Here is a 25,667-nt window from a genome sequence, read left to right on the forward strand (position 1 = left end):
ACTTAAGTTTAAACTATGTCATTTTCTTCTCAACAATTTAACAGTACTTTCTGATAAATTCTTGGTTTTGACTGAGTTTATGTTTTTTCTACTCTTATTTTTAAGTCAGTGAGTAAAGAACAAAAATTACATATAACAAAGGTTCTCCTCTAGCTTTAACAGCATCTGAAATTAATCAGAAAGAATAAACAAAATGAGAACGCCAGTTATGAAAGACAAACTATAGGTGTACATTACCTGCTTAGATTTGGGAGCCTAACTGATCACAAAAGCACTCATAGATATTTTTTTTATTGTTAAGCTGCAACATACATGGTTTAATACAACAAAAAAAAATTTAATCAAGTGAAAAGTAATAAACTGAACAATAAACAAATAAACACTCAAAACAAAATCTTTTCCATTGGAAACATGTTAAGATGAATACGGGGTTTCATTACCATCTTACTGCAATTTTCTTATGTGTTACTAGCCTACATACCCCATGTTTTCTGTAATCATGCAGGTGTGAATGGAAGTTTGAATGATTAAATAAATGAAAAGTCCATTTACTGCAGAGAATCATTTCACAAGGCAGCCAAACTAGGTCAGAGAACAAAATTATTCAAGAAATCCTCCACGTATTTAGGTTCATTTTAGAATCCATGAACCTTAAGCTGTTCCTCCTTGACAATGCCAACCTACAAAATAAAATTTAGCAGAATCACTACATATAAATTCATTCCTAAGAAAACAGAGCAGTCATTAAAAAGTATCACTGTTAACAGGTCAATGCAACACTATTATTTGTGGCATGAACTGTTAATAAAAATTCAACACACATTTGAATATCATGACATGCCGCAAAACATCCTCAGTGGACCCAGGAATAATCAGGTCATTCTAATGACAAAATAAACTGGTACTCCTGTCTTCAAAATAAGTACAATTAATGTGCTTCATCCACATGACTTCTTACTAAAGAGGATAAAGTTATAATTCATGTCACCCTTAAGTACAATGTCAGAAGCAATCTCAAGGCTGTACATAAAGCACCCAATCACTCACCTCCAAGAGAAACTGGCAAATGTTTTTCCTTTGGTCACCTTGAAGCTGAATAACCTCTCCGTATTCCGGATGTTCAATCACAGTACCATTACAGGCAAATTTCTGAAGAAGTAGATTCAACATAACTGAATCAAATAACAATGATATTTTATTTTCACCCTAAGATTACCTAGATGTTAATTAAAAGTATGAACATAGTTTCCTTGGGTCAAATCATCTTCACACACACTGACAGTCAAGTAAGGTGTGGACCATAATCCTACTTAGAGGTGTGCTTCAATAACTACATTTTAATCTCTTCTTCCTAACACCTTTACCTTTTTGAAAGCTTTCACAAGTTTCTTTTTGTCATAATCATCCGCAATGCCCTGAACAGTAGTCAGTGTCTTCCTGCCGTTCCGTTGCTGGATTCTTATATGAATGTAATCCTCAGTCCCTGCCGGGAGTAAGTCGTCACCCTTAGTTGCATCAGCAAAGGGGTCTGCAAAGGGAATACAAAAAATCCAAAGCAGGAAAATATCTTTTAGTTAGTAATTTCCAGATATATGGTTCGCTACAATCTAGACACTCAGCAAAGAAGGTTCTAGTGCCTCTGCTTTTTTTCTGCAGGTGGGGATGGGGGGGGGGGGGCAGTCATAAGCTTAGGTTATTGATGAAACCGCTAAGGTACTCTCACAAAATGAGACTTTAAACAGGTATGCCCACCAATACCGGAAGAGAAAAACGCTTACAGATAGATAATATTACCGTTGAACATAATCCTTAGATTTTAAGACCTTAATTTTATAGCCACTATAAAAAATGTGCGTCATCTCGATTACATTCTGATGACAACAGAAAGATTCACAGATAACCTCCTAATCATTTAACAGTAACTGCCTGGGAAAAAGATGCACATATCTCAATACACAGTACTACACGTAAAGAACTGGACCACTACCCTATAACAGATCAGAGGCCTGATCCGCCGCATCTTCTACTAAATGCCCCCGAGAGCCGCTCACAGAACAGCCCCGACCGCTAATGGACGCCGATACCCCGGCCCGGGCCGGCGTCTCCCTGGCCAGCAGCAGGGCAGGTCTGGGGGCGGCCCAGGGCCGCAGAGGCGGCAGGAGGCAGAAGCGAGGCGCAGGCCGGTCTGGGAGCGGGCAGGGGGGGCGGCACAGGGTCCGCGGCCGGGGCTCCGGGGGCCGTCTTCAGGGAGGGGGTCGCCAGGGGCCCAGTCGCCATCTTCTGGGCGCCGAGACAAAGCCCCACTCGGGGTGCGGGGAGGGCGACCGGGGGCCCTGCGAGGCAGGGGGCGGAAGAGCGGCCCCGCCGGGGGCTGGCAGCGGCGGCTGGACAGCCGAGAGGCGCGCGGAGGACGCGGTGGGCGGGAGGAGGCGGCGGGGCGACCCGCTCTTACCGAAAGATTGGAGGTTCTGGATAGTGGACATGCGATACTAGTGTGAGGCCGGTGTGGGGATAAAATTCCTGCGGGGCCCGCCCGGATCACCGTGTCAGGAGGCTGTAGTGGCGAAAAAACGGAAACAAATACGGAGACGCTTGGCCCCGGGGCTGGGATGCGGCTTGAGCGGCGGCGGCGGCGGCGGAAGCCGGGAGGAGGCAGGAAGAGGCGAAGGAGGAGGCGGAGGAAGAGGCGGCGGCAACGGATGCGAAGACGCGAAAGAAGAGGCGGCGCTGCGGCTTCTCCCACAAAATGGCCGACGGAGACTATTTAGCCGCGCCCGCCGCCCCTCCCACGTGACCCGCCCTCGCCAAGCACTCTGGGACTTGTGGTTTTCTCGAGGCAAGACAGTCCGGAAAGCCTGGAAAGGGTGGGCTTCCGGGACCTCAATTCCCAGCAGGGTGTGCGCCCCCCAGCACGGGGTGGCTTGGGCAGGGAAGGGTTTAGCGGGCCGCCGATCTGTCTGGCTAGAACCCTCGTTGTCTAGCCCTGTCCTTCCCGGTCTCTAGCACACTCTCCCTTGACTCGTCTTTTCTCGCCGTAGGGTGGCAGCCCGGAGGGGTCGGTGCTGGCGGGGTCAGGGGAGGGTAGGCGGATAATCTCCGTCAGTCACCCTCGAGGCCCTGGGTAATGTAAGTAAAATCGGGGTACAGGAGCAGAACAAGGCCCTAAGTCCCGGCTTTCGACTCGATGGACGCCCCTCATCATCTCCCTTCCCAATCTCCCGCCTCGTCCGGTTGCAGGAGCCCTGTTAGTTCCTACCAAGGGTCGAGGTGGGGGCCTCCTACCCAGGATTGTGCTGTCCTCCGAGTGTGTCTATCACGGTGGTTCTCAAACTCTAGCGAACATCTCCCCGAGGGCTTAAAATACAGACTGATGGACACCCCGGAGCTTCAGTTTTAGGACGTCTGGGATGTGACCCGAGAATTTGCATATCTAACAAGCTGACAGGAGACGCTAATTCTACTGATCTGGAACCTCCGCTTCGAAACCATTGCCCAGCTTCACCAAAGGCCTGGCATCCAGTGGGAGTAACATATATTCCCCAAGTCGATCGAATGCTCCAGAAAATCAACCTGTCAGCTTAACACAGAACCTTGAACACGAAGGTTAATTGACAGAGTCAGACACCAGAACAGTAATATCTTCCTATCAAGCTATAAACAGAAAAACAAACCTGAGACTATGGGAATGGGCTCACCCAGTCAGGTGCTCAATTGTAAAACTTGGTTGGCCTTCTGGAAGCAAAGAGATAGACTGAAAGGGATTCTTAACCTTGTTTTGTGCCATGGCAGTCTTGTGAAACCTATGGATCCATTCTCAGAATAATCCTTTTAAGTGCCTGAAATGAATGTTGGATTACAAAGGAAACTATTGAAATTAAAACCAATACATTGATAACATAGTATTGCTTCTTTACTAATGCCTTAATTGAGAAGATCTAGCAGCAGATCTCACAAAGGCTGGAATTTCGAAAAGGTGACAAATATTTTGAGATGTCTGTAAGCATCAGAAATGTAATATGAAAATATCAGTGACTTATACTGGTGCAAAGTTACAGATCCTTCAGATACTACTTTGATGTTGCCAGCATTCATAATGAAACAAAAGCTAACTTTTGTTTAGAGATTAGTGAAAATGTAGGTGGACTCTTATTTTCCATCCGGTTTTAGGAATCCACTCTCCTCCCCACCCACCCACAGTTTTAGCTGTGGATTGACAATGTGCAGGCCCCAGTTTCAGTTCAGTTCAGTTGCTCAGTCGTGTCCGACTCTTTGCGACCCCATGAATCGCAGCACGCCAGGCCTCCCTGTCCATCACCAACTCCCAGAGTTAACCCAGACTCACGTCCATCGAGTCGGTGATGCCATCCAGCCATCTCATCCTCTGTCGTCCGCTTCTCCTGCCCCTAATCCCTCCCAGCATCAGAGTCTTCCCAATCCTGGATTTAATAATCTTTTGTGATTAACTATGATAATAGTAAGTGAATAATTTACTATTATAAATAATTTACTATTATAAAAAATAATAAATGGATAATTTATTGAGTACATACTATTTGCCTGTTGTAAGCTTTATACACAGTATATTAATCTTCATAGCCATTCTATAATATAGTTATTCCTCTGTTTATACTCATGTAGAAATGGAGGCTTTCATGGGTTAAATTATTTGCCTGAAGAATCAAATTGGCAACTCTCAGAAATCTGAACTACATTTTGGGGCTTTTAGTCCTGACTTAAATGAATGACACTTTTATTATCCAAACTAAAGTGTAAAGTGTTAGAACTGGTTCAAAAACAAGAAGGAGAAGCAAACATTTTTTGTTGTTCATTTGTTGATTATTCCTACAATGGCTTTCTAGTTTTGAAGCTTTATCAGTGTGCTTTAAAGTAATTTTTAATACTTATTTGGATGAAATTTAAGAATAAACAAAATGCATAACCATTTCTGTTTTCTTTGTTACTAGACATCTCAAACTGTTTTGTGTTTTTTCTTAGAAGGAGCCAAAAGTGGTCCAGTCAAGGAAAAAAAAAAACATAGAGACGTTAAAAAAGATCCAGAAATCTTGGGGTATTCATGGTCATTACCTGTGTCAGGAGAGCACATACTTTCTTGGACCTACTGTTTACATCAGAGATCCCCAGGAGCTCAGAAATCAAAGCCAACTATGAATACAGGTCAAATACAATTGTGATGATAGTCTGGAAAACCCTTCTGACTCTAGTCATCATTCTGACTTTGTATTTAGACCTGACCTGTCCAATACAGGAGCCACTAACGACGTGTGGCTATTGAAGCCTTGCAGCGTAGCTACTGCAAACTGTGACATGCTCTCACTCCAAAGTGCACATTTGGAAGACTTAAATTGTCTCAGTTCACCTGTTTCTTTTTAGAATGTGGCTACTAGAAAATGTAATACCGCATATGGCTCACATACTATTTCTATTGGACAGCACTGGTTTAGAGTGAAAGGATTTGACCTCTATGTAAAGTTATAAAAGGGACAAATTTAAGCACTTAAAATCTATTATTTTTATTAATATCTCTAAACCATATCAGCCTAGTTTAAGGTGATTATTTTCTGCCTTATTTCCAAAGGGAGTGTAGATCACTTGCAGAAAACAGTAGTAGTGACTAAAGGAATCAGGGAAGATTTAAAAAAAAAATGTTAGACTAGTTGAGAAATAAAAGCCCCCGAAGCTAGAGAGAAACCTCAGATCTGGCTCTTAACTTCCTAATGGTTAAGACAAAGAGAAAATCAGCTAGAAAATCCGTACGCCTACCAGGATGAAAACATACCAGTTGTGCAGGAGGAATGACTTTGCCTGGCTCTGAGCCACAGGCGGTGTTTTTCTTGGGCTCTCAAAAAGGGGACACTGTGAGGTAGTGGACAGTGTCCCCAGTAGTCTGCCTACCATGGAGACAATGGTGGGTTTTATGCAGCTGCTTCGCATATCAGCCAGTCATGAAGAGATGCTAACAGGTGAGGACTCGGGTCTTTGTCCATCCAGAGGTTACTGATTGCAGAGGCCTCGTGAGGATGTGGCGCTCAGGTTTTCTGCTTCAGTGAGTGTAGCTCACCATCTGTCTCAGCTGCTGTGCTCTGAATTCAGCATCACTGAGGTCACCCCTCCCACCAGCTGTTCCTGGTGACTCAACAAGAATCCTAATCCAGGCCGGTTCTTGAGAGATGTGGGACTCCTTATGTAGGAGGACCTAGACCTAGTGTCTAGGTCAGAAAAAGTCACTTTACAACCTCAGCTTATTATCGTGAACACTTGATTGTTATATTAGCAATGTGTGATACAAAGGAAATGCTTGAAAACATTATCAGTTAAGACATTTAATTCTTTTTTTGTCATTGAAGATAGTAGAATTGTGTTAGAGCAGAACTCACTATTATGAGTATTTGCATAGGCCAAAAGTAAAATCACATCTCCAGAAACCTGCAGTGGGAACTTGAATGATAGATCATTGAAATTAATAATAATAATCAAGGGTTATGCTATCATTAAAGAGAAGGGAATAGTAATTCGCTCAAAATGGCTAGCTTGTTATCTTCACTATCCAAAGATCCCTAATAATGTCAGAAAATACATGTTTTGGGGAAGAATAAATTTAGCACTGAACAATACGGGTATGTCATCAACAGATTAGACATTTCTTTCCTCCTAAAGGAAAGAAAAACAAATCAGTTAATGGAGGAAATGCTGAAACACTAGCTTCACTGGATTATTAAAGATTACAAAACATCTTTAAAATTCTGATATTATGGGCCTGAAATCCTATATTTTGGCAAAATAATATGCAAGAGGAAGACAAAGGCATTTTTCAAAATGTTTAAAAACTCAGAAAGTTTACTCCCATGCACAATATTGATGACACACTCCAGAAAAATTAAAACTCAAAGAAGAGAAAGATACAAATAAAAGAACATAGGTACATAGAGAACTCAGTAAAGATTATGGTTATGCCTAAATCACATTGGTATGTAATGAGGGTGAAATATTTTATGGGTGACTTTTAGAAGAATAGAAATTTCATGCTTTTTTCAATCCAACAAAAGGTAAGAAAATGTAGAAAAGAGCAGCAAGAAATCATACAGTAAATTTAAAACACTAAATCATAATAAAGATGTTAAAAGTACATAATTACCAGCTATCCAAGCATGAATGTTATATATTTCTGTTAACTAAAATGGCTGCAAAACTTTACCTAGGTGCTATTTATGATACATTTAAGGTCGAATGACAGAGACCGAAAAAGTTATTGCAAGCAACTGCTAGTTGAAAAGCAGCGTATAACAATATGACTATTGGGAAAAATGAATTCAAGAATTACATTAAGCAGGACAAAGAAGAACGGTTTATCTGGATCATAGTTATGTTGGACCAAGGATATGAGTCACAGACTTTTATATTCCTTACAACTTGGCAAAATGCGTATGAGGCAAAAAAAAGAAAAATATTGAGAAATTGATGAATTTGCAGTCATAATGGAATACAGTAACACATTTGTTTCAGAAACTTATGTATGGTAAACAAAAATTAAGATATAGATACATTTAATAATATAGATGTTATTATATTATTATAATTATAATATTGGCACAATAGATAACATGTAAAACTTGGTACCCAGTGCAAAGCATACCAATTGTGTAAAAACACCCAGGACACCCAAATGTCCATCAACTGATGAATGAATAAGCAACATTGGGTATATCCATAAATGGAATATATTCATCCAAAAAAGGAATGATACATGCTGCGGTGTGGATGAACTTTGAAAACATGAGGCCAAATGAAAGAACCCAGTCACAGAAGACCACATACTGTGTGACCCCTCTTAGGTGAGTTGTCTAAAATTGGCCAAGCTATAGAGACAGAAAGTAGATGAGTTGTTGCCTAGGACTGGGGATGTGTTTGAGGGGAAATGGGTAGTTGCAGCTACTGAATATGTAGTTTCTTTTTTGAGTTAATGAGAATGTTCTAAAATTGATTATTGTTTAGTCGCTGAGTCGTGTCTGACTCTGCAACCCATGGACTGCAGCACACCCGGTTTCCTTGTCTTTCACCGTCTCCTGGAGTTTGCTCAAACTCCTGTCCATTGAGTCAGTGACGCTATCCAACCATCTCATCCTCTGCTGCCTGCCTTCTCCTCCTGCCCTTAATCTTTCCCAGAATTAGAGTGTTTTACAATGAATTGGCTCTTTGAATCAGGTGGCCAAAGCATCAGTCCTTCCAATGAATATCCAGGGTTGATTTCCTTTAGAATTGACTGGTTTGATCTCCTTGTTGTCTAAGGGACTCTCAAGAGTCTTCTCCAGCACCACAGATGGAAAGCATCCGTTCTTCAGCGCCCAGTTGATTATGATGATGGGTAGATTGTATGGGATGTGAATTATATCTCAATAAAGTAGTGGTAAAAAAACAGGATACAAAAAAGTAAAAAAAAAGTTTCTCTGATTCATTTTCAACATAGTAAGTAAAATATTAGCAAATCAAGTCAGCACTATACCCAAAAGAATAGTATTAACCCAGATATGCCAAGATGACCAATCATAAGTAAGTATATTTTAATAATATACTTCAGAATTTAATATACAAAACTTTAAATAGAGAGTTTTGCCATCCTGTAGGAGCACAGAGAAATGTTCACCAGCCAGGAGCTGAAGAATTCTCCATACCTCAAGTCATTAACCAATCAAAATGACAGACTTACAAAACAGACTCACCCAAAACCATTCCCAAGAGTCGCATTTTAGTCAGTAGGGTCGGAGGGGGCTTGGGACATGGAGAAGGGGATTGGAGATCTGGTGGTACTCAAATAGAATTGATAGAGACTTCCTGTCTTTCAGAGGAGATGAAACCCCTTAACAGCATGGGAAAGAAAAATGGACACCATAGTGGTAAGTCAGCTAGCTTCAAAAAAGCCTCTTTGGAAAGGTGCACGGTATCATTTCATTGAGCTTTAACTTGTAGGTACAGGCCCGATCTGAACTACCACACTGAGAAGAGACTGATCTCTCCCTTTCTCAACACACTGACCAATGAAAGGACATGAGCTCAATGGTCGTGTGAAGATGAAAAAAAAGATTTTAGTTGATTACCTGGCTCTATTCGCCAAAGACACTGCCCCCTTCTGCCACTCAATGAGGGGAAAGCCAGGACCACAGCGTGGGAGTTAAGGCTGCATGTTATATGAGCTCATTCAATTTCTGGAAGTGGCATGACACAGGTTGTTGCTTCTTTCAAGGATAGACCAGTGACCTTTCCAAGTCTCAAATTTATGCTGATGCTTTCATTGTAATAATAGCTTGCATGAATTCTTTTCTTAGTTCACTTTAATATGAGGGCGACTTAATCGATTGTATTACTCTTTTAACTGAGCCATCGGTTATTTTTTTAATATTCAATGTTCCCATATCACAATCTGCCCATCATGCTATGTAATCCTAGAACAACCATGTCCTTATGTCATGGGTCTGCCTAAAGCTCTGGTAACAGCTACACTGAGATATCAACCTGTGGTGCCATGTCCTTATAAAATCGTATTTAATTGATATCATGCTGTTCATATTTTGTCAGTTTCTCGGGTCTAGGGTTTCAAGACTTTTGAGTTTAATCACCTTTATTGGAAACATTTTCTTCATTTAGTGAATTTACAAGGCTGGTAAAACAATCTCAGCCAAGATTCAGTTTCTTTCTTTATTCCTTTTTCTTTTTCTTTTTAATAGGATTGTGTCTCATCTAAGCAAAGAAAACAGAAATATTCATGTGGTAATATAGTACTAGCTTGCACCTACTAAGTGTGCCATATGTACCAGGTCCGGGCTAAGTGCTTTCCACACAATACTTGTATTTTCCTTAGCTTCATTTTAAATTCTGGACCACAAATCCCAAATGGGCATTCAGCGTCACAGTTCTTACGGCACTTACTCAGATGTTTTCCTCTTTCTCACTCTCTCCAATGATGATTTCATACATCGGTCTTCTCAAACCCAAATTCCTTCCCCTGTGTTCCTTCTCAGCTGATGACCTTGGTTGCATTTCACTGAGACTATAGAAGCAATCAAATGGAAACAAACTCCAGCCACCAAATCTCCAAATCTCACTGCATTTGTCCCTGTGCTCTTTGCCTTGCCAGCTTGTTACCCTGGTTGAGCATCCCTGTTTTCCTCTTTTGCACTTTCAAGGATGTTGCTCCTGGAAGTATCCACCTCTCCCTCTTGCATCTATAATGTCTCTTTCTCTATAGACTTACTTCCACCAGGATGCAAATATGCTCTAGAATCATACGTCTTAATAGACAAAAACAAAAATTCCTTTGACACATGTTCTTTTCTTCCAGGACCCATTTCTCTTCTCTTCCAAAAAGTTGTCTAAGGTCACTGTCTCTGCTTGTTCACGATTCATCTCTCCTTAACTCCTCCGTACAGGCTTCCATCTCCGCTGCTATGCTGAGATCATCCATGCCCAAGTGTGCTTGACCCTATGTTGCCAACCCAATGCTGTCTCACTGTTTCTGACTTGGCAGCATTTGACAGCATGAACTACTCTTTTCTTCTCTTGGCTGCTGCGACTTCATCGTCTCTTGCTTTTCTTCCATCTCATTGGTCATGCTATTTTCAACTGCTTTGCTGACTCCTTCTTTGTTCAAACTGTGTCAGTGTGTTTATTAAGATAAGAGGAAAAATCAGGAGATGGTATGTTGGAAGTCAAGGAAAGGAAGTGTGCATCCCAAAGGCTGGGTTATGAGTGGTTATCACAAGCTGAGGACAGCTGAGCCCGGTAGACTGGCAACCTTCTAGCTGCATTCAGTGGCATCATGGTGTCAGGGTTAGGGGACAGAGCTGAAGTAGACGAGCTGACTACTTCCAAACATTCATGCGACCAGGGAGGATCTCAGATCCCCTCCACTTAGGTTATACTGGTTATCATAAGCAACCGGCAAGGAGGGAATGCATTAGAACTTCCCCTTGAGCTCAAGAAAAACAAACATGGAGAGGAAGTTATTCTGCATCAAAAGCATCTGTAAAGAAGGGAAACAAACATGGACAGTTATGTAAACAAAGCCATTCTGCTTTGAGAAATGGATAGGACATGGAGAGAGGGTGAGGAAACAGACTAAGTGAAAGAAAATCTACTCCTGAGTTCAGCTCACCTCAATTCACTTGGAATATTAGGCATCTTTAATAAGAATTCTTTTTTACAGAAACTTGAGAATTTGCAGAGCTGTCAGTGAAGCAATGAGTTGGGAGGGCAGTGTCATTGTTTCTTGGAGTATAATTCCAAAATAAATAAAGGACCCCAGGCTGTCTGTGTAACAGACAGCATCCTCAATAGCATTTTTTTCCTGGTAATTGACAAAAGGGGTTCCATGTGGCTTTTGCTTACAGATGAAAAAGAGTAAAGACCTTCACCCTCTTAGAAACAGCTGTGCATCTGTCAGATCTACCCAGTCACAAACACTGAGTCTGGCTTTCCAAAGTAAACATGTTATTTTGTATGTAATTGCTGTAATTAGCTGTAGGGACATCACTGACCCATTAGCAGGAAAAACAGATGGGATGAGATTTGTCTTCATGCATGGGCTAGGATATAGTGAAAATATTAGAAATTGTTAGCCATAAACTCAGTCACCATGTTGCAGAGCTAGAATGCTCAGTTAAAAACAGTGGAGGAAGTGGTACAAGCAGTCCATGAAGGACCTCTTTCAGTTACTCAGGATGACCATTTTAGACGTCTTTCATGGTGGCGGATTACTGCAAAATCAGTTCATGTGAAAATGTGAGCAAACTCCCCAAGTCTATTTTCACATTCTCAGCTACTGAAACTGCCACTGACCCAGCAGCCTTGGCGGGAAGCCTGGGGACCCTGCCACTTCTTTCCTTCTCTCCACTCTGTCTGCTTGGTCTCTGAGTCGGCCTCCAACGCAGCAACACCTACTTTGAACATCATCTAGAATTTTGATTAGGGACTAGAATTTTGTGAAATGTTTAGATTTTGTAGGGGGAGTGGGGATTGGCATATGTATTCTTTACTTTTTAAAACTGAAGTATAGTTGATTTACAATGTTGTGTTAGATTCAAGTGTACAACAAAGTAATTCAGTGATTCAGAGTGGTTCACGCACACACATATGTGTGTGTACAATATACTTTCTCAGATTCTTTTCCCTTATACATTATTATAAGAAATTGAGTATAGTTCCCTGTGCTATACAGTAGGTCCTTGCTGGTTAACTAGTTTATATATACTAGTGCTGTCTATACTAGTATAATCCCACTTAAACCCTGAGTTTTCAGTGGGGCCAAGGCATCAGAGAGGCCCTAGGAGTTGGCCAAGCAATTCTCTAGTCAGACAGGAAGTCAGGGCACAGTAGGAGACTGGTGCCATGTGGAGAGACTGCTATTGGTTGGAAAAAAGGCTTTTGAGGAACAGGAGTGTCTAAATTAGATTGTCACATATGACGCGATATACCGTGTGCCCCTGCCCCCCGACTTCTCCCCCATCCCCCATCCTCGTCCTTCAGTGAGGTCTGCTACAGGGCTGGTTGATCTCTTTGTTGTTGCTGTTGTTTTAAGTGCAAATTGTTGGAGAGGTTACATTTCCCTTCTGGATCGATACAGTATAAAACAGAGGCTTCTTTTCTCTTTCTGACTTACTTCACTCTGTACAATATGCTTTGGGTTCATCCTCCTCGTTAGAACCGTCTCAAATGTGTTCCTTTTCATTGCTGAGTAATATTCCATTGTATATATGTACCACAATTTCTTTATCCATTCATCTGTTGATGGAGATGTGAGGGAGGTTCAAGAGAGAGGGGACATATGTATACCTATGGCTGATTCATACTGATGTATGGCAGAAACCAACACAGTATTGTAAAGCAATTATCCTCTAATGAAAAATAAATCAATTAAGGAAAAAACAGAGGCTGCAACAGGGATGCAAAACCATTGATCTACATAAGCCCAAATTCACAGGCTTTTGGGAAAAGCTTTGGGCTTTAAGGGAAATAGAATTGGGGGTTTGAAGCAGTATAGACTGGAATGTAAATTTTTCCTGGCACGGAGCTTACTCTTACCTCCAAACATCTGGGCTACACTAGGCTTCTCCTGAGCTGGGGAGGGTCAGGAACCATCAGAGGGGACTTTTGAACCGAGCCTTCTCAAAGGATAGGTAAGGGTTTTCAAAGTCAGAGGGAGGCATTTCAGAAGATTGAATGTAATGTGGGAAGATGCAGAGTTGAGAAGGGTCCTAGCTTGAGTGGTTTGTGAGCCACAAAGGGTAAATAGGGCCCTACCAGGAGCTGTGGTCCAGAGTTACATACACTATTACAGTCCAGCTCTGACAATGCCTGGAACAGACTTTCCAACCACACTTAGATCTGTCTTTTAACATTAGCCAAGATAACCATTTTCCCCGGCAATCAAAGACAAAGTGGAGGCCAGGGGAGCAGAATCCCAACTGCCTCAAATCAAGAAGTGGTAACTTATTCCTTTGTCATCAGACAGTTTAACAATCAATGGGCACCAAGCTGACATCTAGCCAAGTGGCATCAGCAGAGCTGTTGTGCCACAGACAGTCAGCGTTTCAACAGGCCAGGGTCACTGAGAAGAATTGCTACTGGGCACAGATAAAACAATAACAGTGTCATTTAAAGACAAAGAAGAACCTCAGTTCTGCCAGACCGATGACAGGAACTCATTCATTGCCAGGATGGTTCTACAAAGACCCAAATTACAAACAGGGTGGAAGCGCTGATTCACAGTCTGTTTTCAGCAGCAGAGCATTCATGACACATGGTCTGCCTTTATCAGGACAAAGAATACTTGTCCAGATTTTCCCTTTTAAAGATAAAAAATCTTTTTTTTTTCTGACTTCCCAGTGGGTTTGTTACGAAATCAATGAAATAATAGAGAAGAATAAATCAGAAAGGACATGCTTGAAAGTGCAAATTATTGTCATTACCAGGAAGCAGGAAAGGGCACGTTGAAGGTAGAAGTGCCATAGGAAACACTGACCACCACCGCTGCCTGCAGATCGCGCTTGCATCTTCCGTTAGGTGATTACCACATTGCTCAATGAATGAGGACAGCAGTTGCATACCGTTTCATCCTGTCACCTTGGCACCCAGCACCTCATGCTTGGGGCACATCCTGTCTCTGGGCCAGCGTTGCTTCTTGTCTTTTTGATACACAGCACACTGAGGAGAAGGTTCCCAGGCGCCCAGCCCCGTTTCTCCCTGAGCAGGTACAAAGCTGAGAACTTGCAAACTTGGTGGTGCTGTGTAGGAGTCGCCAAAGGCATACTCCCCAGATTGCTCCGATGACAGCAGAGGACAGAGTCTCCTGGACTCATGGAAGATCTTGAGAGTGGGCAGGTGGGCAGAGGATGTTTCCTGCACAAGCAGACTTCCTGGAGGCGCTCAGGTTGCTGGTCTTGTAAACTCTGCGGCCCCTGCCTGCCTGGCTGGCTCTGGGCACTGTGCTATGAAGAAAGGCAGGGATGGGTAGAGGAGGGGGCTGTTACCTGGTCCACCTGGCTCCATCCCAGCTCACCTGGCCCTCCAAGCAGAGATTTAACTTTGTCCACTTCAGAGAGCCCCAGGAATATGTGACTGGAATCCCCCTTCCTCAAGGCTGCCCATTGGGTTGTTTTGAGGCAACAGTAATCCAAAGTCTCCAGGAAGTTCAGTTAAGACGGCTGGATAGTGAATTGACATTTTTTTCCTGGGCTGGGGAGAGCAAAGGAAACAGATGAGACAGACACAAAGCTTTTCCCTAGAGGGATGGAACAGCGCTCATCCCAGGGCTCAACCCATAGACTGGGGCTCTCTGTATTATCCCCTCCCCTCTGCCCTTCTTTCAGCTGCTCTTTAAGCACTGGCTTACATTTTGAGCGTAGCACTGTCCTTGACAGGGATGGTGATGGGGACTGGTTGGAGGGGAAATTTGAGTCATCAGAAGTTTACAAGGGGGACTTCCCTGGCAGTCCATTGGTTAAGACTCTGCACTCCCAATGTAGGGGGCACAGGTTCGATCCCTGGTCGGGGAACTAAGATCCCGCCAACTGCACAATGCACCAAAAAAAGAAAAGCTTACAAGGTTTTCTAACTAGTGGGTGGTCTCCAAACGTTTTGGGCCACACATCCCATCAGTAAAAACTGTTTGACAGTGCATCCCTGAAATATGTATGTTCATTTATAAATTATTACATGCACTTGCATCTATCCACATATTTAATCTTGGTAAAGCTTACTTCCACATAAAAAGTGAGTTCAAGGATGAATATGTTCTTTCACCTGACCCCAGTGGACCATCTTCTGTATCCTTTATGCAGTCTGTACCCCACTTTGGAAACTGCTTTCTAACTTTAGAGTTCCCCCCAAGTTCTGGTTTTTATGGGCAAAGAATGAAGGAGAGAAATCCACTCAGAGAAAAGATGGGTCATGGCTGGGAACACGGGTTTTGTTCAGAAGTCAGTGAAAAAAATAACTTTTCAATGTCTTCCCTGCCTCATCATGGATGGCAGGAAGGAGTGATGGCACCCAAGAACTCTGTGGTAGCTCTTGACCAGCTTAGAGATGGTGCTTTAAGAGGCCCACTCAAAGTTACTGGTGTCTCACTGGGGCCTACAGACTGTGAGCATCTGTGGATACAGGAGCTTGTGCTTTGGGATTCTGCGCAGCCTGGACCGTTTCACTGCCCCCTGAAGTTGCTCCACAGTCTTTAGAAAAGGGAGGGAGTGAAGTAGAGGTTAGGGGGAGCCTCTTGCTTCTCCACCTTGGTGTTGAGATCCCTTCTATACACTTCAGTGTCAGAAGGGTGCTCACCCCCAGCCTTGGATGGGCCTGAAGGTGCCTGTGGGGCACCATCTTCAGTTGTTGATTGGTCACGGGGTAACCACAGGCTGGAGGTAGGACCACCATGGCCACAATAGGTGAACCAGATTTGTTTCAAGCACCTGCTCTGTGCCAAGCTCTGTGTGATTATGAACGGAACCCACTTCCTCAAGGGGCTTTCAGGTCAGTGCAGGAGAAAGATAATCACACATGTAAATGCAGTGCAGGGAATGTCTTAGTTTGAAGTTTCCTCAAAGGAGATTCTGCATTAAGTGGTTAATTTGGGAAGTGACCCCCAGGGTATATGCTGAGGGAGGGAGAATGTGAGAGAGTGAAGGGAGAAAAAGTCACAAGAAAGCATCAATGAACAGGTTACCACTGTGGGCACCTGGACCTCAGCCCTGCAGGGGACTCTCTGAGGGACTCTATTGAGTACTGCTACTCAAAGTGGGCCACAGGGCTGAAAAAGGTCAATTTTCATTCCAGTCTCAAAGAAGGGCAATGCCAAAGAATGTGAACTGAGAACTTCCGCATGTACAAACTGGGTTTAGAAAAGTCAGAAGAACCAGGGATCAAATTGCCAACTTTTGCTGGATCATGGGAAAAACAAGGGGATTCCAGAAAAACATTTACTTCTGCTTCATTGACTACCCTAAATAAAGCCTTTGACTGTGTGGATCATAACAAACTGTGGAAAATTCTTAAAGAGATGGGAATACCAGACCACCTTACCTGTCTCCTGAGAAACCTATATGAAGGTCAAGAAGCTGAATGAAGGTCATAGAACTGAATATGAAACAGCTGACTGGTTCCAAATTGGGAAAGGAGTGCGTCAAGGTTGTATATTGTCACCTTGCTTATTTAACTTACATGCAGAGTACATCATGTGAAATGCCAGGCTAGATAAATCACAAGCTAGAATCAAGATTTCTGGGAGAAATATCAACAACCTCAGATATGCAGATAATACCACTCTAATGGCAGAAAGTGAAGAGGAGCTAAAGAGTCTCTTGATGAGGGTGAAAGAGGAGAGTGAAAAAGCTGACTTGAAACTCAACATTCAAAAAACTAAGATCATGGCATCCACACCCGTCACTTCGCGGCAAATATACGGAGAAAAGGTGGAATCAGTGACAGGTTTTCTTTTCTTGGAGTCCAGAATCACTGTGGACAGTGACTGCAGTCATGGAATTTTTAAAAGATGCTTGCTCCTTGGAAGAAAAGCTATGACAAACCTAGACAGCATATCAAAAAGCAGAGACATCACTTTGCCAACAAAGGTCTGTATTGTTAAAACTACGGTTTTTCTAGTAGTCACTTATGGATATGAGAGCTGGTCTATAAAAAAGGCTCAGTGCTGAAGAATTGATGCTTTTGAATTGTGGTGCTGGAGAAGATTCTTGAGAGTCCCTGGACTGCAAGGAGATCAAACCAATCAATCCTAAAGGAAATCAACCCAATCAATCCTAAAGGAAATCAACCCTGAATATTCATCGGAAGGACTGGTGCTGAAGCTGAAGTTCCAGTACCTTGGCCACCTGATGCAAAGAGCTGACTCACTGGAAAAGACCCTGATGCTTGGGAAGATAGAAGGCAAAAGGAGAAGGGGGTGACGAAGGAAGAGATAGTTAGATAGCATCACCGACTCAGTGGATATAAATTTGAGGAAATTCTGGGAGATAGTGGAGGACAGAAAAGCGTGGCATACTGCGGTCCATGGGGTCACAAAGAGCTGGACATGACTTAGGGTCTGAACGACAACAACTCAAAGTATAACCAGCAGCAGCAGCAGCACTCGGGAGCTTGTTAGAAATGTAGCGTCATGGGTCCCACCAGGCCTGCTGAATCAGAATTTGCACATTAAAGTTTGAGAAGCACTGCCTTTAATCTTTCATCTTTATCAAACATGATAACTTTGATATAAAACATATATTTCTATATTTGAGGACTTGATTCTACCAAATCTGATCCTTCTGAATAACTTCTTTGGGATTTCCAATGTTTGAAGTGCATATTAAAGTTTTTCTGGTCCCTTGAAAGCTCTTTAAAATGCAACGCCATTTACCTGCACTTTATCGTAATTACAACTCAATTGTAGTGACAGAAGGCTCACGAAACCTACTGTTCTGTAAAATGCAAATTTTGTATGGGAAATACTTCCCCTGGGAGAAAATAAAGTGGCTGTCATTCGAAAAGTTATTTTTAAAGGAATGTACCTAGTGCCTCCTGTACTTTAAAGTTTTGTCAAAAATTTCAAGGAATAAAGGACCCTTTGTGAAAGATCAACATGTACACAGAAAGATACTTCAAAAATGTAACAGAAGTTCCATATTTAACAAAATGTCAAAGACAAGTAGTTCAATAGTTGCTTATATATCTTTTATATTGGCATGTGATTTTACTTTTGGCATCCACTCATCTTCATTTCATCACTAACACAAGGATTAATCTAAGGTTATAAAACTAATTTTTCACATAGTGTATCAGTTACCTATTACTCCATAATAAACAACTCCCAAGCTCAGTGCTTTGAAGAAGCAATGATTTATTCTTGTTCGTATGTCTACATGTTGCCTGGGGTGGCTTTGATGACCTCCTGGGCTCAATAGACTTGGCTAAAGGTTGGATCTGAATCTGTTCCTCAGGTCAGTGGGCTGCCTGTGGCATGTTCTCATTCAGTTCATTTCAGTTCAGTCGCTCAGTCGTGTCCAACTCTTTGTGACCCCATGGACAGCAGCACACCAGGCCTCCCTGTCTATCACCAACTCCCGGAGTTTACCCAAACTCATGTCCATCGAGTCCGTGATACCATCCAGCCATCTCATCCTCTGTCATACCCTACTCCTCCTTCCCCCAATCCCTTCCAGCATCAGTCTTTTCCAATGAGTCAACTCTTTGCACGAGGTGGCCAAAGTATTGGAGTTTCAGCTTCAGTGTCAGTCTTTCCAATGAACATCCAGGACTGATCTCCTGTAGGATGGACTGGTTGGATCTTCTTGCAGTCCAAGGGACTCTCAAGAGTCTTCTCCAACACCACAGTTCAAAAGCATCAATTCTTCGGCACTCAGCTTTCTTCATAGTCCAACTCTCGCATCCACACATGACCACAGGAAAAACCATAGCCTTGACTAGACGGACCTTTGTTGGCAAAGTAATGTCTCTGATTTTCAATATGCTATCTAGGTTGGTCATAGCTTTTCTTCCAGGGAGTAAGCGTCTTTTAATTTCATGGCTGCAGTCACCATCTGCAGTGATTTTGGAGCCCCCCAAAATAAAGTCTAACACTGTTTCCACTGTTTCCCCATCTATTTCCCATGAAGTGATGGGACCAGATGCCATGATCTTAGTTTTCTGAATGTAGAGCTTTAAGCCAACGTTTTCACTCTCCTCTTTCACTTTCATCAAGAGGCTTTTTAGTTCCTCTTCACTTTCCGCCATAAGGGTGGTGTCATCTGCATATCTGAGGTTGTTGATATTTCTCCTGGAAATCTTGATTCCAGCTTGTGCTTCCTCCAGCCCAGCATTTCTCCTGATGTACTCTGCATATAAGTTAAATAAGCAGGGTGACAATATACAGCCTTGATGTACTCCTTTTCCTATTTGGAACCGATCTGTTGTTCCATGTCATGTTCTCATAGTGAATGGCAAATATAAATGGGCCAACCCAACTCCATAAACATATTTCAAGTCCCTTATGTAGCTCTTCTTCTATTAATAACATGTCATGAGTCAAAGCAAGTTACATGGCCAAGTCCAAACCAAGGGTTCAGTAATGCTATTGTCTGGATGTTGTGCCCTCTCAAAATTCATGTTCTGAAACCTGACCCCTGAGGTGGTAATATGAGGAGGTAAGGCCTCTGGGAGGCAATTAGGTCAGAAAGGCTCCACTCTCTTGGTTGGGATTAGTGCCCTTTTAAAGGAGGCTCCAGTGAACCCTCTCCATGTGAGGACACGTGAGAAGTCTGCAGCAGCCTTCCCCACAACCAACTATGCTGGCACTCTGATCTTGGACTCTCGGTCTCCAGAGCTGTGGGAAATACATTTCTGTTGTTTATAAACTTCCCAGTCTTTGGTATTTTTGTTATAGTAGCCAGAGACAGAGAAGTGTGCTCCACCAACCATAAGGCAAGTGACATGACCAAGCCCAACTCCAGTGGGGTGAGGCAGTGCACTCCTCCCAGAGTTAGGGGGATAAGGGAGTGAATATTTGCAGAAAAATGATCTCTTCTACCATGAGTAGAAAAATTGAGGCACAGCATTTTGCAAAATAAATCATTGGTGCTGATATGCAAATGCTTTTCGTATTCCAAGAGAAAAAGGAAGACATTGAGGACCTATAGTTACCAAGCATTCTGCTGAGAATTTCCTTGTGTGTTACTTCATTGAACTTTTATCTTTCAAAAACTATTTATTTATTCATTGAACTTTTATCTTTCAAAAACTATTTATTTATTTGTCTTGGTGGGTCTTTGTTGCTACACACCAGCTTTCTCTAGGTTCAGTGAGCGGGGGCTGCTCTTTGCTGCAGAGCATGGGCTTCTCATTGCGGTGGTTTTGCTTGCTGCGGAGCACGGGCTATAGGCGTGGGCTCAGTGGTTGTGGCGCATAGATGGCTTAGTTGCTCCATGGCATGCGGGATCTTCCTGGAGCAGGGATCAAGCCAATGTTGCAAGGTGGATTCTTAACCACTGGACCACCAGGGAAGCCCTTCAGTGAACCTTTTAACAACGCCATGAGGAAGCTATTTTAACTCCATTTTACAGATGAGGTGCTAGGTCACCAACCTGGCATTTGGGATGTCCAAGAGTAGAGCTCAGTGTTTTCTGGCAGCCTTCAAATGCTATGAATACTGGGTCACTTTATTATTTTTTTTTGGCATGGCAAATCAAGCTCTTATTTCTTAGGGGAAAATACTATCTTTACTCTGTTCCTATTTATCCTGGGAACAAGAAGAGCTGTACATTTTCTACAAGTTTAGTTGCCTATCGCTCTTGACACTCAAATTATTGACTCAAACTGGTTCTCTTGAATACTTGGAGTGTCAGCACACATTGGCTGCTCAATACAAGTTTTCTGGGCTTCTGGGTTAGGGTAGACAAATGCTTGGGTAACTGGAGTGCGTCTGAACCCTCTTAGCTGTTTCCATGTCTTGCTGTCCTATGGGAATGTGCTTGGGGACGGGAGGCAGTGTAGAGAAGTCAGGAATTCTGGTCTGGAAATGCTGCCCAGAGAATATCTCAGAGGGTCTCCTGGTGTCATTCTCCCCGCTGGCCCCATCCGAAATGCCCCACCAACCTAAGTGTTAACTGGTTGTGAATGTTTAGCGAATATTGTGCCATGCACATTAATGGGAGCGTTGTTATTGTTCACTCACCTAGTCGTGTCCACTCTTTGCGACCCCATGGAGTACAGCACGCCAGCCCTCCCTTTCCCTCACCTTTTCCTGAAGTTTGCCCAAGTCCATGTCCATTGCATCAGTGATGCCATCCAGCCGTCCCATCCTTTGATGCCCTCCTCTCCCTCTGCCCCCAATCTTTCCCAGCATCAGGGACTTTTCCAATGAGTCATCTGTTCACATCAGATGACTGGAGTTTCAGCTTCAGCATCAGTCCTTCCAACGAGTATTCAGTGTTGATTTCCTTTAGGATTGACTGGTTTGATATCCTTGCCGTCCATGGGAGCATAGAGGAAGGTAAACTGAGGATGGGAGGTGACTGGATTTATTCCCTGAATCTGTGTTTTTGCAGGGGATTATGATGCCCACTCAAGCTTGAGTACTACTGTCAGCCTCTCAGGCAGAGAAGGCTCTCAGCTGCTTCTTTTTGTTTAAGCCATAGTTGATTTGCAATATTGTGTTAGTTTCAGGTGTGCAGCTTCAGATTCTTTTCCATTATAGATTACAAGATATTGAATATAGTTCCCTGTGCTATACAATAAATCCTTGTTGTTTATTTTATATACAGTGATTTGCGCCTGTTAATCCCAAACTCCTAATTTATCCCTCCCCACCTTCCCCTTCGGTAACCATAAATTTGGCTTCTATGTCTGTGAATCTGTTTCGTTACTTAGTTGATTTGCATCATTTTCTTTTGATTCCACATATAAGTGACATCATATGATGTTTGTCTTTCTTTGTCTGATTTACTTCACTCAGTATGACCATCTCTCGGTCCATCTGCTCTTTGCTGCTGTTTTATTCCCTCATTCATTGCAGTTTTGTTGTGGGTTCCTACTCCCATCCGGGGATGGAAGGGCCAGTGTGTGAGCAGGCCAGCCTCACAGGACCAACAACTGCCTCTGAGCCTGTGAAAGGCTCTGAGAGAGTCACTGCCCTGCTTCCCACTCAGCCACACAGTCCCCGCGGAGGTGGGAGCGGCTTTTCCACAGGTGTCCAGGCTTCCCTCCAGGGTCTAACCCAGGGTTCTCATACCCGGCACCACTGACGTCTTCGGTTGGGTAATTCTTTGTTTTGGGTGGTACTGTCCTGTGCGCTGGAGGGTGTTTAGCAGCATCCCTGGATGCTGTTTGTGCGCGTCCTGCCCCCAGCAAGTTGTGACAATGTCCCCTGAGGCACAAAAATCACACTGCCCCTCCTCCTGCTTTGAGAACTGCTAGTCTTACCTGAGTGACCCCTCAGTAGAGGTGGTCCTGGGCGATTCTGTTCTCAGGAAGACAAGCAGTGGAGAGGTGAGTGGTATAACCAGAAGGAACATGGGGTATGGGGCAACCATGGCTTTGCATCTTGGCCCTGCCAATGACTAGCCATTGACTTCCCTACCCCTTCTTCATTCCCAGTCTTCTGTAACCAATAAAACCAAAACCGAAAAAATCACACACCCACAAACATTATTTTCATAAATGACTTTTACTTCTTGATCATTTTTCTTGACAGTAATTCTTGGCAATGTGCATATAACATGAAGGCAAGCATACTTTCAGAAGTCATCAAAGATATGGTCCTATTGGCCTCATTTTCTTAAACCATTAAAATATTTTCATTTATAAAAATTAATCTAAATATAAATATTGACACTGAAGATCAAAATCACTTGATGACAAAATAATTCTTCTGGAACTATAACATATGTGTATGGATTTTAATAGTAAATTAAATCTTTGCACTTATTTGGCACAAGGAAACCTTTATAAAAATTCAAATGCCATAGAGCAGGCTTCTTCTTCTTTTTTTTTTTGCAAGGCTTACACAGTACACATTTTTGTCAAGGAAAACTGAATATTTTAACACTGTAACACAACAGTAGTTGCTTTTCATGCCTCTTAAAGAAAACGCTCTATTTGGAACTCAGATCTTTTTTGTTGTGTTTTAAAATTGTGTATTTGTTTGCTTTTAACCACGCCAACAGAACAAAAAGCCAAAGATTTACTTTATTTCAAAGGACTCATTTCTGTTGGATAACACATATACAGCATCAGCAAGGAATATTACTGGAGGATAGGTAGACCCCCATCAGGAATGGATCATAACACACATTTCAGCAGCAAGTCAGGTCTGGAAATGTGCACAGCAGCAAAAGAACAGAGAAGTTGAAAACAACACAGAATGAGGCTTTGTCAGGCGTTCAAATTACACTTAGCTTAAAGGTCTGATTTTGGCAAATTAATCACTCTGGCCCTCAGTCTCCTCATCTGAAAAATGGGGATACCTACTGAATAGGGTTGCTATAAGGATTAGAATGGTAAGTCCATCACCTCCTTCAGAGCAGTCCCTTAATAAACATCAATCATGCTATTCCTTTACTTTCCATCTTGTACCTTCTTCCTTGGATTCAAAATACACAAGGGGAAAATTTTTAAAAAGGTTGCTAGTACTCAATTAATTGAGTGAAATTCCAACTCCATTTGCTTTTATAAACACACTGAACAGTCATGCATTTGAGACCACACAAGGGGAGTTAGCATCAACTCTTGCGTCTGTTGAGTTCATAGTTGGTCCTTGCTTTATTCAGACATGCAAGTTTTCTCAGGCTGGTCCTTAACCATTTTTATCTTTAGGGTCTTCTTACTACTTCGGCTGAATTTTTATTGGGAGGTAAATTTTGGAGTACAGCATTTCCTTGTGTGGTTGAATTCCGCAATCATCCAGTTACCTAAAACCTCATTTAGACGCGGTCATTGCTAAACCACATCTTACTGATTCTGGACAATGCACTAAAGTTAAGCCAATGGTGGGCTTTCTCAGGCCCCTCTCCCCTTCAGAGCGGGGAGACTCTCAGCAAGTCCAAGGAAGAGCCCTGAATTCTTGATGAGACATTGTTTCAGATAGACTCGGGCATGGCATTGGTGAGTGAGAGCTTTCTGTCCTGTGGCTTCCGACTTCAAAGTGATGGGAGGAATTGGTGGTGTGGTGGGCGAGAAGCCAGCAGGAACAAGGTGGCTAGAGGGAGACTTTGATAGTTGAGGGCTCCCAAGTTAGACAGTCCCTAGTGCTCACTACAGGGGCATTTCACTTTTCTCCTAAGCATTTGTAGGACAGACATGCCTGTGAGAGATTAATAAGAACTGATGACTTAAATGTTAACACCCTTCCCTCCACTATCCCCTGACCCCAGCACTGTATTTTGGGACAAATTGTTGACATGTAATTCTAGTTGAATCAAAAGCGTAAAAAAAATAAAATAAAATGAAGTCTTAAAGACCACACACAGAGCAAAGTGAACAGGGAGAGGACGCATCTTTTGAACATGGAGCTCTGCTGTTGGAAGCCAGCGTCTGGGGTTCTGTCTTGGATTCCCCTGGGAGCCTAAGGCAGAGAGTAGGCAAGACCTTGATGCTGAAGTCTGGGTCTGCTTTCTGGCTGAGGTGTCAGGACAGCCCTGTGCAGGGGTGTGCTGTGGCCTCCCCAGGCCCTCTCCTCAGGTGGAAATCCGTGCAGCAATTCGATGGCTGTTGGGGCAAGGCACTGTCGTGTACGCCGGAGGCAGTGGGTCACTGGCAGTGGGGCTCCACGGGGCTAACACATCACAGCAGACTCCAGGGTGGGCTCCTGAGGTGGAAAATGAGCAGGTGCAATCAGCCACTCGGTGAAAGCAGGCGAGGCCATTTACAACGTCTGCTGCTTTTTTATGTCATGAAAGGTATTCATGCCCATTGCCCAGTGGAACAGTTCACAGCACTCAAAAAGTGATGCATTTCTACATGTACTTCTTAATCCATCTGAAATTCATTCTGGTATATGGAGTGAGACAAACTGATTCCCTTCTGACTACATCCCATTGGCTAATTTGCCAAGCACAGTTGTTGTTTTTTTTTAATTATCTATACCTTCTCTACTGGTTCCTAAGGCTTAAAAAATTCATAAAACAGACTTTCATATGTGCCTGTATCTATTTCTGAGCTTTCTATTCTATTTCATTAATCATCAATTTCTTTACAGTTTTTAATTTATTTAAAAATCTGGCAGGAAAACCATTTTAACTTTGCAAATTGCCCTTGTCTATTCGTTCATATTTATTCCTACATGAACTTTAGTTCTAAGAAAATCTCACTAAGAATTTTACGAGAATTAGATTATAAGTTAATTTGGAAAGAATGAATTTTTTGTGGGATTTATTAATCATTATCTCAGTATTAAAGGTCTTGTTGCATTCTGTAAGATTTATCTGGTAATTTATTATTTAAAGTACCCCTGCATTTAATTTGCTAATATTTTATTTAGCATGCCTCACCTTTCTGAAGAAGCACTACTGGTGTGTGATTTGTATGTGTCTGTGTGTGTAAGTGAGCATGGAGATGTGTACACACTTACCAGCCCCATCAGGCTTTGGTTGTTGGGGTTTCAACAGTTTCAGAACATGTGA

General features: G+C 42.7%; 2 protein-coding genes across 5 annotated transcripts in view; both read right to left on the reverse strand.

The window, feature by feature from the left end:
* Positions 1 to 275: 275 nt before the first annotated feature.
* EIF1B (eukaryotic translation initiation factor 1B) lies at positions 276 to 2,757 on the reverse strand. The gene is made up of 4 exons (XM_027523143.1): positions 2,453 to 2,757; positions 1,365 to 1,528; positions 1,048 to 1,149; positions 276 to 680 (listed from the first exon to the last, which is right to left on the reverse strand). Exons 1-4 carry the CDS (start codon positions 2,481 to 2,483, stop codon positions 636 to 638), a joined length of 342 nt encoding a protein of 113 aa, XP_027378944.1. The 5' UTR covers positions 2,484 to 2,757; the 3' UTR covers positions 276 to 635.
* Positions 2,758 to 22,695: 19,938 nt separating this feature from the next.
* Positions 22,696 to 25,667, reverse strand: part of MYRIP (myosin VIIA and Rab interacting protein) — a 227,076-nt gene continuing 224,104 nt past the window's right edge. For all 4 annotated transcript variants that reach the window (XM_027522735.1, XM_027522739.1, XM_027522738.1 and 1 more), the window contains one exon: positions 22,696 to 24,853. In XM_027522735.1, coding sequence (XP_027378536.1) covers positions 24,821 to 24,853 — 33 coding nt within the window. In that variant the 3' untranslated portion in view covers positions 22,696 to 24,820. The remainder of the gene's footprint in view (positions 24,854 to 25,667) is intronic.

Source organism: Bos indicus x Bos taurus, chromosome 22 (assembly GCF_003369695.1).
Source record: "Bos indicus x Bos taurus breed Angus x Brahman F1 hybrid chromosome 22, Bos_hybrid_MaternalHap_v2.0, whole genome shotgun sequence".
NCBI classification, from domain to species: domain Eukaryota; kingdom Metazoa; phylum Chordata; class Mammalia; order Artiodactyla; family Bovidae; genus Bos; species Bos indicus x Bos taurus.

Excerpts from the sequence above, each read along its gene's own strand:
- EIF1B (XM_027523143.1), bottom strand. The coding sequence starts at position 2,483 with ATGTCCACTATCCAGAACCTCCAATCTTTCG. Across the intron at positions 1,529-2,452 it reads CCAGAACCTCCAATCTTTCG|ACCCCTTTGCTGATGCAACT; the intron begins GTAAGAGCGGGT and ends TTCCCTTTGCAG. Across the intron at positions 1,150-1,364 it reads TTGTGAAAGCTTTCAAAAAG|AAATTTGCCTGTAATGGTAC; the intron begins GTAAAGGTGTTA and ends CTACTTCTTCAG.